This window comes from Ctenopharyngodon idella, chromosome 19 (genome assembly GCF_019924925.1).
Source record: "Ctenopharyngodon idella isolate HZGC_01 chromosome 19, HZGC01, whole genome shotgun sequence".
In the NCBI taxonomy this organism is placed as follows: Eukaryota; Metazoa; Chordata; class Actinopteri; order Cypriniformes; family Xenocyprididae; genus Ctenopharyngodon; species Ctenopharyngodon idella.
The window spans coordinates 18,838,585-18,856,376 of record NC_067238.1 but is presented as its reverse complement, the minus strand read 5'-3'; the positions used below and the strand labels follow the sequence as shown (position 1 = coordinate 18,856,376).

The 17,792-nt window shown below is 37.0% G+C and overlaps 1 protein-coding gene across 31 annotated transcripts in view; it reads left to right on the top strand.

Annotated features, from left to right (window-relative positions):
* The window catches only part of LOC127500693 (uncharacterized), a 114,059-nt gene that overhangs the window by 31,869 nt on the left and 64,398 nt on the right, over positions 1-17,792 (top strand). For 4 of the 31 annotated variants that reach the window (XM_051872069.1, XM_051872066.1, XM_051872056.1 and 1 more), the window contains exons 1-5: positions 6,042-6,397; positions 8,209-8,317; positions 9,698-9,738; positions 10,180-10,467; positions 10,725-10,976. The exons of 5 other annotated variants lie outside the window; for them this stretch is intronic. In XM_051872069.1, the coding sequence (XP_051728029.1) occupies positions 8,247-8,317; positions 9,698-9,738; positions 10,180-10,467; positions 10,725-10,976 (652 nt within the window). In that variant the 5' untranslated portion in view covers positions 6,042-6,397; positions 8,209-8,246. Of the gene's footprint in view, positions 1-6,032; positions 6,398-8,208; positions 8,318-9,402; positions 9,739-10,179; positions 10,468-10,724; positions 10,977-11,066; positions 11,127-11,267; positions 11,825-11,966; positions 12,009-12,155; positions 12,230-12,969; positions 13,579-13,907; positions 15,439-16,784; positions 17,647-17,792 lie in introns of those variants that run through there. 22 more of the 31 variants (XR_007926389.1, XR_007926388.1, XM_051872042.1 and 19 more) reach the window with 19 other exon arrangements.

The window sequence follows — 17,792 nt, the reverse complement described above, 5'->3', positions numbered from 1 at the left end:
ATACTACATGCATTAGTGAGTGTGGCGGTGCTTATGGGGTGTCACTCTGGGACAGGTGAGTATGAGGCTGGGAGGGAAAAATCACAGTATACTCACTACAAAAAATTAGACTACACCACTGATTTAATCCCTAACTAGTAGGCCGATCTACTTTCATGCTACTACTTCTTTTTTTAGATACTAGCAGAAGCTATTCCATTAGGTTCTGTTAGGCTACTGATTCATTAGTTATAGTGTTTATAGTAGCCTGTACCTTTTTAAAATATACTACTTATTCATTATAGTTCTTAATCATTAGATGGTACTCATTCACTAGATAGGCTACATATTCATTGGATACTAATATAGATATTAGTACTTAATCATTAGCTATTAGCACTTATTTCAATAGTGACTAACTAATCTATTGTTACTATCAAGCAAGTTTATTTATAGCACATTTCATACACAATGGTAATTCAAAGTGCTTTACATAAAAAAAGACAGTAAAATAATCATAAAATAATCTCAACAGATGCATAAAAATAACTATAAAAGCGAAGATTATAAATGTATTTAAAATGTATTAAGAAATAAAAAGAATAAAAGAGAAGGATGCAGATAAGATAAAGTGTAATCAGTTCGTTCATATCGAAGTGCTTCATGTATTGAGATCCTCCATTGAGTGATTTATAAACAAGTAACAGAACTTTAAAATCAATCCTAACAGAAGTCAGTGTAAGGACTGGTGTGATATGATCATATCTTCTGCTTCTGCTCAGTGTTGTGTACGAGCTGCTGATGTCTTATGGTGTTTTTGGGAAGGCCGGTGAGGAGTCCATTACAGTCCGACAAAGTCCGACTCCAAAATCACAAGATTCCTGACTTGATTTTTAGCTGTTTGACTTCAAGAGTCAAGGAATGAATTCACCTTGAGAACTTCATCTTTGTTTCCAAATGTAATGTCTTCAGTTTTCTCTTTAACTGAAGGAAGTTTTGGCTCATCCAATAGTTAATAGTAACATATTTCAAATGTTTGCCATTGACTTCTATGAGGATCTGTCATTCAGATGAGAACTTATTCAACAGATACTAGTGCTCATTTATTAGATTCTAGTACTTACTCCAAATGTTACTAAGATTTTTTTGTTTGTTTGTTTACTAGTAAGATTTTTAAGTGAACATACAGTGGTCATTCTGACTAGTCATATCATAGGATGAGTAATAAAGCTGAGCAGCAGTTATCAGGGTTCAAGAGCTTTAAGGCCTTTAAGTACATGTGTAAAACTGTATTATGTTTTACTTAGCAAGCCTGTACCCATCGAGATCATAGATGGAAAAGACCACTTACAGCCATTAAATCACATAATATAAAATACAACCTTTTTTGTTTACATGTACGCCTCAGTCTGCCTGGAACGCTATAGCCTTCTACAAACACAGCACACATCAGATCTACACTCGAAGCGAACGATGCGCCGGCGCCACATAGGAGTTTTGTGACCGTCAAACTAATGTGTGACCAGGGCTGAAACACAACGCGACATCGCTGTCATGTGATAAAGTTTCCATGAGCTCCACTGACTATAACAGAAGCGCTGTTGATCTAGTGCTCTACCGTTACAGCTGTGGTCACTGTGTTTTATGATTGAAACTTAAATGCCTGACAGATGAGATGGCACAAGGTAACGCTGTTTTTATGCAACTTTTCAAAAATGAATATATAAGATTGTCACATCTCTGGTCTAAAAAGTTACCAAAAAAAATAACTAGTTCCAATTTCTCTTAACAAGTAAAGTATGATTAAATACTAGTCACTATTGGAATAAGCACTAGTGTCTAATAAAAAGAACTAGTATCTAATGAATAAGCTGTAGTATCTTTATAAAGGTACTAATATTTAAAGAATGAACACTAGTATCTAATGGAATATATAAGGACTAGTAGCGTGAGAATACATACCTGTATGTTTTAAGGATTAAATGTAAAAGTGGCTTTCCATATTACAGAAATAGAGTCAAGTAGCTCCGCATCATGGTCTCTCATGTATGGCAAGAGATGGCCATAGAATCACCAAGAGTCAGTTACGACTGGAAAAGTGTAATGAGAGATCAACATTTAGTAAAAGTGAACTAGATAAAGACCTGCTGCACTGGAAACTGAAGAGTTACCAACTCTAATTCATGAACTACTAAATCCATCTGTTATTGTTTCAAAAATTATGAAAATATTCACAGTATAAACAGTGAGCAAGCATATCTATGCTAAACTATGAAAGACAAAGTGTGTATTTATGTATATTTTGTAGCCTACAGTTGTCTTTTTTAAATATGTATGATTAAATAACATGTATAGGGTGATTGGGACATAACGTCATATGAAACAGTATAACTATGTATAGTTTAATTTCTCTCATTGAGTGAAAATAAAACTTTTTTTGCTGAGCCTTAGCTGTGAGACCACATAATTAAAATGGGATGCCCTCATTGGTGTGACATCATGTAGGTGGGCGGGACAGGAATCATACAGGAAGTTGACCATGAAATGCATGAACTGAGGAAAATGACATAAGCTTTTACCAGTTTTCATAAGAAGGTCTGTTACGCCTGATGTCTTATTTGTAAATACTCAGTTTAAGGGAATTAGGGAGTGTGACACCATTTCTTTTGCACATATAGTTTGTTCTGTGTTTTGGGTTAAGGGAGTTAGGGAAGTTGACTTGTATTTTTCTTTTTGATGCGTTTTCTTATTTTTAGGAAATTTAGAGGGTTATTAAAACTATTTTTTGTTGTTATGGCTTCGTCCACTCCTGAATTTGATCTCTTTGTTACTGGTTTTCACTATAATTTTGCTAATAAATCTATGTTTGTTTGATATTATCTTTGTGAGTGAGCGCGCATTCATGTTACGGCCAGCCCTAGACGGTCATAACAGGTCAACATAACAGAACATCCACTGGATCTGCTCCACTATACCTGAACTCTCTACTTCAGACTGTGTGCTCCAGAAGCTTGTGTTCTTCAGGTGAACAGGTGTCTTGTGGTGTCATCTCAAAGAGGCACAAAATCACTTTCACTGACTTTTAACTTCACTGTCCATTTTTGTCTTTCCTATTACAAATGTACGTACTCTTTTATTTATCTTTTCCAAAAAAGATCTGCGAGGTATTGAGCTTGTTTCCACCTTCTTCTTACATACTGATCTGATTTCTCAAAAAGAACAGGAGGATAGATTGGTTTTCTCTTCTTTGTAAGACGATTGGGGGAAAGTGCTTCAAGATCATTTGGATCTTCAGACATTTTGGTGATGGGTCGGTCATTGAGAATTGCCTCAGCTTGTGTAATCCTTCTTTTCAGAACGGAGGACCATTCGGGTGATGCACTTCCATGATGTGAAGCTGCAGATGGATTAAAACTCTATTTAATTCCTTTGTGCGCTAAAACCTTTGCGATTCTATTTTGATTCAACTCTGCAAGAGCTCTTTTCAATTCTTTTTTTGTGCTAGTAAAATTTGTTCCATTGTCTGACCTCAAATGACAAATTCACACAAGTGTGACCTCTTTTTACATCAATTGGACCAAAGTAATCTACTCCTACATTAGAAAATGGAGGTAGATCAAATAGGTTCAAATGAATGATTCAGCATTATTAATAATTTGCAATAAAATATTAAATATAATTATATTGCCATTTCACATTCAGGTGTACAGCTGATCTAAATTGAGATTATTATTCATTTTAATTCAAAATACGATAACATGACAATGAGTTAATAAATCATTAATACACTAATTCATGTCACTAATTATACTGAAAAAAGATCTAGTTTCATCCAACCTTACAAAACACACAGAGGAACCTGATAATCAACAGAACAAACAAAAATTAGCCAAAACATACAATTACACAACATGGTGTTTGAGACACAATACTATAGTAATGTTGTTGTTTTAGATACACTATATTGCCAAAAGTTTTGGGACGCCTGCCTTTACGTGCACATGAACTTTAATGACATCCCATTCTTAATCCGTAGGGTTTAACATGGAGTTGGCCCACCCTTTGCAGCCTCAACTCTTCTGGGAAGGCTTTCCACAACGTTTAGAGTGTGTTTATGGGAATTCTTGACTATTCTTATAGAAGCACATTTGTGAGGTCAGGCAGTGATGTTGGTGAGAAGGCCTGGCTCACAGTCTCCGCTCTAATTCATCCCAAAGGTGGTTGAGGTCAGGACTCTGTGCAGGCCAGTTAAGTTCCTTCACACCAAACTTACTCATCCATGTCTTTATGGACCTTGCTTTGTGCACTGGTGTGCAGTCATGTTGGAACAGGAAGGGGTCATCCCCAAACTGTTCCCACAAAGTTGGGAGCATGAAAATGTCCAAAATGTCTTGGTATGCTGAAGCATTAAGAGTTCCTTTCACTGGAACTAAGGGTCCAAGCCCAACCCCTGAAAAACAACCCCACACCATAATCCCCCTCCACCAAACTTTACACTTGGCACAATGCAGTCAGGCAAGTACCGTTCTCCTGGCAACCACCAAACCCAGACTCGTCCATTGGATTACCAGACAGAGAAGAGTGATTCGTCACTCCAGAGAACACGTCTCCACTGCTCTAGAGTCCAGTGGTGGCGTGCTTTACACCACTGCATCCGACGCTTTGCATTGCACTTGGTGATGCAAGGCTTGGATGCAGCTGCTCGGCCATGGAAACCCATTCCATGAAGCTCTCTACGCACTGTTCTTGAGCTAATCTGAAGGCCACACGAAGTTTGGAGGTCTGTAGCTATTGACTCTGCAGAAAGTTGGCGACTTCTGCGCACTGTGTGCCTCAGCATGCGCTGACCCCGCTCTGTGATTTTACGTGGTCTACCACTTCGTGGCTGAGTTGCTGTTGTTCCCAATTGCTTCCACTTTGTTATGATTCCACTAACAATTGACCATGGAATATTTAGTAGTGAGGAAATTTCAGGAATGGACTTATTGCACAGGTGGCAACCTATCACGGTACCACGCATGCCTAGGTGCTTGATTTTATACACCTGTGGCCATGGAAGTGATTGGAACACCTGAATTCAATGATTTGGAGGGGTGTCCCAATACTTTTGGCAATATAATGTATCAAGAATTTTAGTAGGACACATTTTAGTAGGAATTTCTGAGACAAAGGTGAGTTAAATCATCTCTGAGCAACCACTGAGCTCAGCAAATATGGGTTGTGGCCTATATCTGTGGTTTGTCTGAAGTCAAATTATTTGTCATTTTTAGACCACGTTTCATGTAGAAATACAGATAATTCCAATGGATTCACATTGGATTCACACAGATATAGACCCCCAAGATATTCTCCTTTACCATTACCACAGAATATTTTTTTGAGCAGATCCTTCATTTCTCGTGGAATTTAAATTATTTTATAGTTCTACATTTCTTTCAACCTTTTATCTCAGATGTTTCTCTTGAAATGTCTTGTATAAATTTGTCAATTCTTTGTCAACACATTTGACATTACTTTTCGCTCCATCTAATCTAATTTCTGTCTATTGACAAACACTGACACGTCAAAGACATCCAGTCAGCGTACAGAGGTAGGACATGAATGTGGACAGCAGCTCAGATCATAGAGGTGATGTTGAGATGTTTGCTATTTTAGAGAATCTGGACACAATTGGATTGTAATGTGAGATTACAGTGGATTCGTTATTGGCATTGATGTTTCCATGAAGAACCTTTAACATCCATGGAATCTTTCCATTGGACAAAAGATTATTTAAGGTTCTTTTTAAGATTTCTATTTAAAATTTTTTAACTTTTTCTGAAAGGTTCTTCAGGGAACCAAAATGGTTCTTCTGTGAACCTTCTTTTTTAAAAGTCCAGGAGAAATATTTGTTCTCATTAGAGAAACAATTTTGATATTAAAGGTTTATTGAGTACATTATAATTCCTATGAGCAGAGAAAGAGATTCACTCCAGTCTCTGGGTCAGGGCTGGATGGCTGTTCAGTGTTTGTAAACAATCGCGTCAGAGGCTCCGCCCCCATTTCCCTCCAGCTGATGCAACATAAAACTTTCCGCAGCATCTGAACTGCAGTGATACTGGAAGCGCTCAAAGGACATCTCAGTCAATAAATAATATTAGCATTATAATTAACAAGTACTACAGTATTTTTTCCCCCCACAATATTTATGTTATATTATATTTAGGGGTGAATTCAGGCTGATTGGGACACTTTTTCCAAGTCATCTCAAAAGGTGTCCGAATCGCGTTGAATTGACCCCAACATTTCTGAAGGATCAATCGTTATCGGTTCTGTAATTGATCACTCGAACATTCTTCACGACTGGGAGGGTTTGGGCATTTTTCCCCTCATTCATACCGGAGCTGAAGAAACGGATTTTTCTTCTTTAATTCATAAGGTAAGATTTCAGACCGGTTTGACATTATTTTGTTTCAGAACCGCCGTGATTCTCTTATGATTTTCTTTCATTATTATTATTTTTAAACTAGATCACACTGTTCTCGCGTTTATTTTATCGTTTTTCATTTAGCTACGGTTTGTCTTGTGCTGCTCCACATCCGTGTTTGTGACGTAACTACTCATTCATGTTTCATCAGCTTCTTTCGACACACTTTAAAATAAATTAATTCATTCATCAAACACACGGATGCTGGCGCAAAACTAATGACTTAAACACTAATATTTTGTAAAACTGTCAAATGATGCATATATTAAATTACATGATTTATTGTTGTTGTTGTTGTTGTTTTGGTGATGTCGTTTAATTTGCCCGGTGGTTATTGATAAATGCGGGAGCGTCTCTTCACACACCGAGCGTTTAAATCAGGAGTGTCCAAACTCTGTCCAGGAGGGTCACTGTCCTGCAGAGCTGAGCTCCAGACAGCCCCAAACACCTGCCTGGAAGTTTCTATATGCCTACTTAGATCTCGATTAGCTGCTTCAGGAGTGTTTAATTGGGGTTGGAGCTGAACTCTGCAGGACAGTGACCCTCCAGGACTGTGTTTGGACACCCCTGATTTAAATGGAAAAATCCACATTTTAGTTTCTGTTCCACGGTCTGACTGGCCGTCAGAAACTCTTTAAATACGTTAAACGAGTCACACGACCAGAATAAATACCTTAATTGTGGTGTTTAATCATTTTGTTCCTTATATACAACTTTACATTGATCAGACGTCGGTATTAATAGCTGATCTGTTGTCGGTGCAGGTTTGTTATTTTCCACTCAGCTGTGGTGGGTCACGTGACCTGATGCTTGCGGCGCGGCTCCGCTGAGCCACACGGGGACGCGCATTTTACGAGAAAGTGGCGTGCATTGACGGGGACACAAGTTTTCCTGTGAACACTATTGTTTGTAATGGTGTTTATTGGGTGCTGTTCTAATATATTGGTGTGACATTTATCAGTAGATATAATATTTAAAGAAGCAATAACCAACTACAAGTGTGAATGTTCCTTAAAGGGTTAGTTCACCCAAAAATGAAAATAATGTCATTAATTACTCACCCTCATGTTGTTCCAAACCCGTAAGACCTTCATTAATCTTCAGAACACAAATTAAGATATTTTTGATGAAATCCGATGGCTCAGTGAGGCCTGCATAGCCAGCAATGACATTTCCTCTCTCAAGATCCATTAATGTACTAAAAACATATTTAAATCAGTTCATGTGAGTACAGTGGTTCAATATTAATATTATAAAGCCACGAGAATATTTTTGGTGCGCCAAAAAGCAAAATAACGACTTATATAGTGATGGCCGATTTCAAAACACTGCTTCATGAAGCTTCGAAGCGTTATGAATCTTTTGTGTCGAATCATCAGATCGCATGTCAAACCGCCAAACTGCTGAAATCACGTGACTTTGGCGCTCTGAACCGCTGATTTGACACGCTGATTCATAACACTCTGAAGCTTCATGAAGCAGTGTTTTGAAATCGGCCATCACTATATAAGTCGTTATTTTGCTTTTTTGGCGCATGAACGCATGAACGAAAGTCTTGCAGGTGTGGAACGGCATGAGGGTGAGTAATAAATGACATTATTTTCATTTTTGGGTGAACTAACCCTTTAACATTATCAGTCAAACCAGTTACCTGAGAATTTCTTAATAAAAAAACCCAATTTAAAGCCTCTTCATGGGTGGGATTCCCAGCCCACCTAAATTCTTACAAAATAAGGAGACTGTTTCATTGTTTTTAATTACAGACTGAAGCCCCTGCAAATACAAAGACCACGCTCCAGACATGGACACCAGTTCCAACAGCAATGAGTACAAACATTATCAGGACTGTCCCACCAAAGTCCCCTTCAACAGGTAAAACCTTCATCTGACCTAGACAAGTCACTGTTAGCTCATAAGTCATCCCTTAGATGAAATAAACAATAGAACATAATAAAAAACACAGGAATGCGCATTTTACGGGTGTGCATTGAGGGTCGTTTTGTTTCCTGTTTTGTCAAGGTGTTTCTGTAATGGTGTTTATTGGGTGCTGTTCTAATATATATAATATGCACATGTATCTGCCAGTATAAATAGCATCTAATTACTATTTACACTTATTGCAAAGAATTGCTACTTTTACATGGTAAATAGAATATGTCATTATTTTCACTTACTCTAAATAGCATCTATTGCTAAGAAAGTATGCATCACTGGACAGACAGAGATATAGTGAAGCTCAGACCAGTGTCGATTTAAGTCATCATACACAGAACTCATAACTTTTGTTTTAGGCAATAAGCTGAGATTATTTAATTAATATTAAGTATCGGCTGACTAACTGATGGCACAGAATGGTTATTTTCTCTAACTTCTGAAGCAAATAAAGTCACAGAACTGTTGTGTGACTGTTCTGAAACCTAAAATGATGAATGTGACACTCTACAGTCTCGTAAGTCCACAAGACTGAAAGTGCATAGAAGTGTGCCATTTGGGATTCAGCCAAAGCGGATTACATCACAAAGTGCGGACTCAGAGGAAAACCATGAGGGTTTAGGGACATTTGGGACAGGGCCGTTGAGCTCTGCATCTGGGGAACCATTTTGAGGAGCTGATGATGTCACTAACCCATGAGGATTTCCTGTTTGTCTCAAACTATTTACAGCAGGAAAAACTCAATAATTTATGTTTATGTTTTTATTAGCATGTTCTGTGCAGTTGTCCATGATTGAGTGAAATTCACTTCAAATAACGCTGAGATACAGCAGAGCAGCCTTCAGCTGTCGTCTAATTGATTTCAGTTCGTCGTGCTCTTCATCTGTAACGTTACCTTGTGATAAACCTGTATGAATTTTTCTGTGGACTTAATGGTGTGATGATGTTCTGACCGTTCTGTTTGACTATCTGCTGTCTGGTCGTAAATTATGAAAGTGTCATACATTTCTGGAAAACATGTGAGTATCTTCTGTAGCTTCTGAAGGGCAGTACAAAATGGAGAAACTATGATCTTTAAACAAAATAAGAAAAATTTACACATCTTCATCCTGTTCAAGAGTGTTAATGCATCATGTTTCCTTCTGGAGCATCAGATGTTTGAACCTTTTGTAATAGTTGTGTTTGAGTATCAGTGAGATCCACATGTGAATGAAAATCTTAAATAAAATGAAAGTGAACGTTTAGAGTTGTCTGTATTGTAGTTGTGTAATATCACTCTTCATCATCTGTCTCATCACAGCTCTTCTGTTTTCTCATCAGGTTGAATCTTCTTCTTCTGCTGTGTCTCGTCTATCACAGCGGTCAGTATAATTTATGTTCATAAAAACATTTTTGATTTTTAGTTCAAGCTAGAGTTATTCTAGTCAATAGTTTTTCTGTTGTGTCACTCAGCCAACTGATCTGGTGTGTATTTGTGAATTTATAGTTGAAGTTTCCCATCATATGACAGACACACTGACATATCATTGCAGTTTATTGATTAATAAATGTTGTTCATGAGTTCACTATAACTGCACTGACACGTCTGATGCTGATTTATACTGTCTTCAACATCTGAATCATTTATAATGTGTCACTGCTAATATTGTTGCTACTTGTTGTCTTTATTTATTATAATCCAGTTCACTAAAATAACTCTACTGTAACATTTATGATCATATTGATTTAAGAAAATAGACAGAAACACATTTATTTTTCAGTATTGATACTTTGTATTGAATATTTACTGTCTGTATTTGCAGAATCCAGCTCTATATCTGTGTCAGGAATAAAGGGAGGCAGCGTGACCCTGTCATGTGACTTTGAGGACAGAGAGATTTTGGTCATTAGTTTAAACAGTCAGTCAGAAAACATCCCTGTGTGTCAGGAGAAAAACTGTAGTGGTCGAGTGTTTAAAGAAGGATCATGTGACGTCATCATCAAGGATCTGATCTTCAGTGACGCTGGGAAATATATTCTGATAGTCTATTATAATAATGATCAGAGAGAACCGAAGCGAGAAATCCTGAAGTATCATCTTCATATTCAGGGTAAAGTCAAAACTGATCAAACCATCATGAGATTTCTTCTTTTCCTTTAATAGTGTTGATATTGAGTGCAGGACTAAAACAACACAAACACTGAATGGGACACGTTTAATATTCTGATTGGATTGAGTTTTTCCAATGACTGATTTCATCTAAATGATAAATGATTATATTTGTTTCCCTTGATCCTATATCTGAGTCTTGATTGATTGACACCATTATTATAATGATTGAGGATTAATGTCTTTGTTTCTCCTCAGATGAGATTTCTGTGAAGAGAGGAGAGGAGCTGAAGATGGATGTTCTGTTGATCAATGCTGATAAAGTGCAGCACTGGACCAACAGAAGCACAGGGCAGAAGGAGGTGTGGACGAGAGGTCACGGGGTCAGGAGTGATCGACTGAACATCAGCGATGAGACTCTGATTATTAATAGGTTTACAGTCACTGACACTGGAACATACAGAGTTCTGGACTCTGAAGGAGAAATCTTGATCACAGTCACAGTCACAGGTGAGAGAAGATCAGTGGATGATCAGAAATATCTGTTTAATCAGCAAATTAATAATAACTGCATGACGAACCTTTCAATATTCTGTACAGAATCGAAGGGGAATCTGAAGAACACAGATGAAGACAAAACTGATGACTCTGAACATCACAGTGAGTAAAACAGGAGCATGAGAGCTTCACACAATTCTGAATTTTGTGAATTAAACATTTTTATATTCTGAATTAAATTAAAAAAAAAAAAAAAACATTATAAATAAAAATATGTGCCCTCTTCCCACTTTTCCCCTCCACCTGTAGGTTATTGGATTGTGGCAGTTGGACTGACTGTGATTCTGGTTCTGACTGCTGTGGTGTTACACAAACATCTGCTCAGAGATTATATTCAGGGTGTCATTAGAAGGAGGAAAGAGGGACTGAGATCAGGAGATCCAGAAGCACTGAAGGTCTATGAAGATCTCTGTCGAGGGCCTGTGAAACATGATCAAACTCTGCAGGACACACAGTGACATCACTGGATAATACTGGAATTCACCATTCAACTTTTAAAATGTGAACAGACACTGTAAACTATTTCTGTTGTTTTCACAGTATTATACTGTGTTCTCAACAGTTCCCTACTGTAGAATCTGAGTACAGCACATTACTGTAGATTTTGTCGTTTTCACAGCTTGTATTCTTAACAGTTTCCAACTGTATAAGCTGTGTACAGTATGTTACTATAGATTTTCAATGCATTCTGGGAAAATATTATCCTACTGTATATCTAAATACAGTACTAAATGACAAAACAACCACACCTCCTCACGCATGACAGACTCATCATGAAGATGAAAGCCCACAAGAGGATGGTAGGTTAACTTTTCTTCTTCTGTTTTCACTTTATATGTTTATTCTGATGTTATTTGCAAGATATAAAGCTACGTTTTAGTTAATACGTTTCCATAAAAATACATGAGCAAGCATTCATTTTCTGGCCTTTTCCTCCTGCAGCGTGGTGAAGATGAAAGTCCGAGGACGGTGAATGTGAAATTGGTGGGTGTGTATACTTTAAAACACATGTGATTGCCTTATTTGTTTTATACAAATGTTATTTGCAAAGTATAAATACGTTTGAGTTAATAAATATTTGTGTGAGCATTTCTTATTTAAGCCGCACTAACTAGAATCTTCCTCCCGCAGGCAGACCGGCGGGACCATCGCGAGAGAGGCGGGAAGAGCCGTTGTGAAGACAAAAAGCCTACTACGTGAAATTGGTAGGTCAGCTTTAAAACGCATTTAATCACCTTTTTTGTTTTGTACTAATATTGTTTGCAAGGTATAAATACGTTTGAGTTTATAAATGTCCGTAAGAACATTGAAGCAGGTGCTCATTTCCCTGTTAAGCCACACCAAAGAGTATAGGACCCAAGAAGCAAAACTGATGCTTTTTGGGTAAAGCCGGGTGCACACTGTGATTTTGGCCACGATTTAGTCGTCTGAGACAAATTTTGAGAATCCTAAAAGATTCCTGTAATCCTAGGCCTAAAATCTGTAGTCTTTGATCGTTAGTTTGACATGTTCACAGACAGCCGATTAATGACCGTTGCGATAAAATTTTTCCTCCGACAAAATTCTGGCAGTGTCAGAAGATTTGGCGCACAGTCCTGCAGTGTGACTTCTCCTACGACGAACGTCAAATTATCTTTGTTTTTCAAGACAAGCTGTGATCAAAATTAACACTAGAGATGTCTTTGTTAGCCACCATTTCAGTCCCGTGTGTAATGCAGCTCACAGTCACCGAACGTAGATTATACTATATCCCACAGTGACATGAGGATCATGTTCGTACAGTCTGACAAGCAACAATCGTAAAGGACTGTTATAAATTGCACCTAGTCTCAGCCTCAGACGTCACGCCCATGGACCGTTGACTGAACGTCTGATGCATATGGCACACTTATCTGAAAAAATTCAGGAGTATCGAAGTCGTCATCTGGTTGGTTGAATTCTACAGGATGTCCGGGAGACGTGTGTGTCGTGTTCTTTAACGGTCCGCCTGGAAACAAATGCCGTGATGCCAAACCCTCGTAGAAGAAGAACGCCGCCATGTTTACAACTGTGACAACGAGCGCTTATCAGGATCAGCTAAACGCTGGATTTTCAAAAGTATGTGAAGTACGCGGCTCCATTGTTGCATAATGTTCTTGAATGAATCATTTATTAGATGCACGGCAGTCTGTTATTGTTGGTACATCGACTTTCATTTTCACGCCCCTAAAACTGACGCGGAACAAAATGAACTGGATTGGTTGCATTACATATCAGTCAAACGTCTTCTTGGGCGGTGCCTTGGCCAATGAAAGCTGAGATTCTGATACCGTCAGTCTGAAGCTCTGGCTACATGAGACTAGTGTGCACCCGGCTGAACAGCCACTAGGTGGCGCTTCAGTAGCGCGGCAGCCATTTTGGAGTCTAAATGCCAAGTGGACAATAGAATCCATCACATCTTACGCACCCAAAATCTGTGAATCTCACAGCCAAATCAGGAACGCAATAGAACATTTCTGAAATGCAGTAAATTTTATGACACCTACAGTAAATGTTGTATTGTCTTATCCCAGTGGTTCCCAAACCTGTCCTGGAGGAGCCCCAGCCCTGCACACTTTGTATGTCTCCCTCATCTATCACACCCGATTCAACTCATGTGCTCATTAGTAGAGACAGAAAGACCTGAAATGGTTGTGTTAGAAATAGGGAGACATACAGGGCTGGGGCTCCTCCAGGACAGGTTTGGGAACCACTGCCTGTATATGTTAGACAAAACTGACGACACTGAACATCACAGTGAGTAAAACAGGAGCATGAGAGATTTACAACATTCTTACACAGTGAATTAAAAAAAGACATTTTAAAAATAAAAATATGTGCTCTCTTCCCACTTTTCTCTTCCAGCTGTAGATTATTGAATTGTGGCAGTTGGACTGACTGTGATTCTGCTGGTTCTGATTCTAAACATCTGCTCAGAGATCATGTTCAGTGTGTCGCTTGGAGGAGGAAAGAGGAATTGAGTTCAGGAGATCCAGAAGCACTGAAGGTCTATGAAGATCTCTGTCGAGGGCCTGTGAAACATGATCAAACTCTACAGGACACACAGCGACATCACTGGATAATACTGGAATCTGAACATATTTTATCACAGTATTGATCATCACACTCTTAGAGACTTTGAGATTAGAGATTAAAACATGGTATCTTATCTCAGGAATCTGTCTGTTACTGTATCTGCTCCTCAGGTGTGGTTAATGAAGAGATCTGTTCATTCACTCCATCTACATTTACTGCTGGTACTGAGACTCAAACCCACAACCTTCCTGTTACAAGTCCAACTGTCTAACCATTAGGCCACAACTGACCCTTAAACTAGGAATTATTGGTTTTATTTTATCCATCAACTGGGGAAAGTGTTCATAGTGTGAACAGTGAGAATGAATATCTGTGTCTGTGAAAGACAGTGTGGATGTACATGTGAATATTTTGTACAGTTTTCTATTTAAAAAAGATATTTATATGTTGCTTTTGATTGTTTAATCGGTCATCTGCACTGATCTTTGCAAATCTGCAAGTCATATCTATTGTGAAAAACTAAACCACTTTTGTAAGAAATTTTGTTGGAATGTATATTTGTATGAATAATATATTTTTACTATGTTCAGAAAATGTTTTTTAATAATATATACTGGACTTAATCTACACACTGTTCTGTTAGTCAAGTGTCTGATCAAACTAATTCAACAGCTTTGATGAAAGTAAATGGTGCTCTAATTATTTTATGGTTTTTATACTGTTTACATTGATTGATATATGATCATGTAATAGGCCTATATATATATATATATATATATATATATATATATATATATATAATTAGTTAGTGCAGGGGTTTCCTAAAAATACATGCAAACAAAAAAAACAGTAACACTTTATAATTTAATTAACATGAACTAATAATGAACTGTACTTACAGCATTTATTAATCTTTAATATTGATTTCAACATTTACTAATACATTATTAAAATCAATGCTGTGAACTAATATGTAGTAACAAGTACTGTAACAAATGAATTGCGCATAGTTCATGTCAATTAATACATTAACTAATGTTAACTAATGAACCTTATTGTAAAGTGTTTTGTTAGACAAACATATATGGCTGATAAAACACTCACCACAGAATTATAAAATTAACAAATTAGATGAACTGTTTAGTGACCTTCTGTAAAGTGACATTAACCAATATAACAGACAGATTTATCCACTAAAACATTTATTCAGTTTTCAATTTCAGCAACACTCTCCACATCCGCATCTGAGGAACAGAGGAACGTTCCACTCCCTGTTTCAAACACAGTCCAGGCACAGCTACATGACCCAATTCCTGCAATATGGAAAGCCACTTTTACATTTAATCCTTAAAACATACAGGTATGTATTCTCATGCTACTAGTCCTTATATATTCCATTAGATACTAGTGTTCATTCTTTAAATATTAGTACCTTTATAAAGATACTACAGCTTATTCATTAGATACTAGTTCTTTTTATTAGACACTAGTGCTTATTCCAATAGTGACTAGTATTTAATTATACTTTACTTGTTAAGAGAAATTGGAACTAGTTTTTTTTTTTTTTTTTGGTAACTTTTTAGACCAGAGATATCCTTAACTTAATAGGGACTAGTACTTTTAAATGTACAGTATGCTCAGTATGCTAATACTCAAAGGGCCATACTCATAAACATAAATTCACAAACTGTAAAGCAGTTTTTAGTATTCAAAAAGCTGAAACATATTTTGAGTATATTCTAAAAAATTCTGGGTTAAAAACAACCCAATTTGGGTTATTTGGCAAATATTGGACAGAAAACTGGTTTCAGGCTGTTCCAGTTCATTAAATGTGACAATCTTATATATTCATTTTTGAAAAGTTGCATAAAAACAGCGTTACCTTGTGCCATCTCATCTGTCAGGCATTTAAGTTTCAATCATAAAACACAGTGACCACAGCTGTAACGGTAGAGCACTAGATCAACAGCGCTTCTGTTATAGTCAGTGGAGCTCATGGAAACTTTATCACATGACAGCGATGTCGCGTTGTGTTTCAGCCCTGGTCACACATTAGTTTGACGGTCACAAAACTCCTATGTGGCGCCGGCGCATCGTTCGCTTCGAGTGTAGATCTGATGTGTGCTGTGTTTGTAGAAGGCTATAGCGTTCCAGGCAGACTGAGGCGTACATGTAAACAAAAAAGGTTGTATTTTATATTATGTGATTTAATGGCTGTAAATGGTCTTTTCCATCTATGATCTCGATGGGTACAGGCTTGCTAAATAAAACATAATACAGTTTTACACATGTACTTAAAGGCCTTAAAGCTCTTGAACCCTGATAACTGCTGCTCAGCTTTATTACTCATCCTATGATATGACTAGTCAGAATGACCACTGTATGTTCACTTAAAAATCTTACTAGTAAACAAACAAACAAAAAAATCTTAGTAACATTTGGAGTAAGTACTAGAATCTAATAAATGAGCACTAGTATCTGTTGAATAAGTTCTCATCTGAATGACAGATCCTCATAGAAGTCAATGGCAAACATTTGAAATATGTTACTATTAACTGTTGGATGAGCCAAAACTTCCTTCAGTTAAAGAGAAAACTGAAGACATTACATTTGGAAACAAAGATGAAGTTCTCAAGGTGAATTCATTCCTTGACTCTTGAAGTCAAACAGCTAAAAATCAAGTCAGGAATCTTGTGATTTTGGAGTCGGACTTTGTCGGACCGTAATGGACTCCTCACCGACCTTCCCAAAAACACCATAAGACATCAGCAGCTCGTACACAACACTGAGCAGAAGCAGAAGATATGATCATATCACACCAGTCCTTACACTGACTTCTGTTAGGATTGATTTTAAAGTTCTGTTACTTGTTTATAAATCACTCAATGGAGGATCTCAATACATGAAGCACTTCGATATGAACGAACTGATTACACTTTATCTTATCTGCATCCTTCTCTTTTATTCTTTTTATTTCTTAATACATTTTAAATACATTTATAATCTTTTATAGTTATTTTTATGCATCTGTTGAGATTATTTTATGATTATTTTACTGTCTTTTATATGTAAAGCACTTTGAATTACCATTGTGTATGAAATGTGCTATAAATAAACTTGCTTGATAGTAACAATAGATTAGTTAGTCACTATTGAAATAAGTGCTAATAGCTAATGATTAAGTACTAATATCTATATTAGTATCCATATGTAGCCTATCTAGTGAATGAGTACCATCTAATGATTAAGAACTATAATGAATAAGTAGTATATTTTAAAAAGGTACAGGCTACTATAAACACTATAACTAATGAATCAGTAGCCTAACAGAACCTAATGGAATAGCTACTGCTAGTATCTAAAAAATTAGTAGTAGCATAAAAATAGATCGGCCTACTAGTTAGGGATTAAATGTTAAAACCGTTTGCCATAAATGTTAAGAGGTGTGCTGTGGGAGGAGCTGTTCTGTAGTCTAAACTTTACAGCAGCATCAGTCGCTTCGTGGTCCACTCTTCTGTGATGCTTGTGGTTTTGAAGCTGAACACAAGACATGAAGAAATTTTACCATGTAAGTTTTTCATATTTTTTAAATATAACGCCAGCTTGAGTGTTTTTTGTGTTATTATGCCAATAGTTTTGTCTGCTTGTACTACTCGAACTTATATTAATAGGGTTATTAATACAAGTTCGAATGTTCTACCATTAGATTAGCCT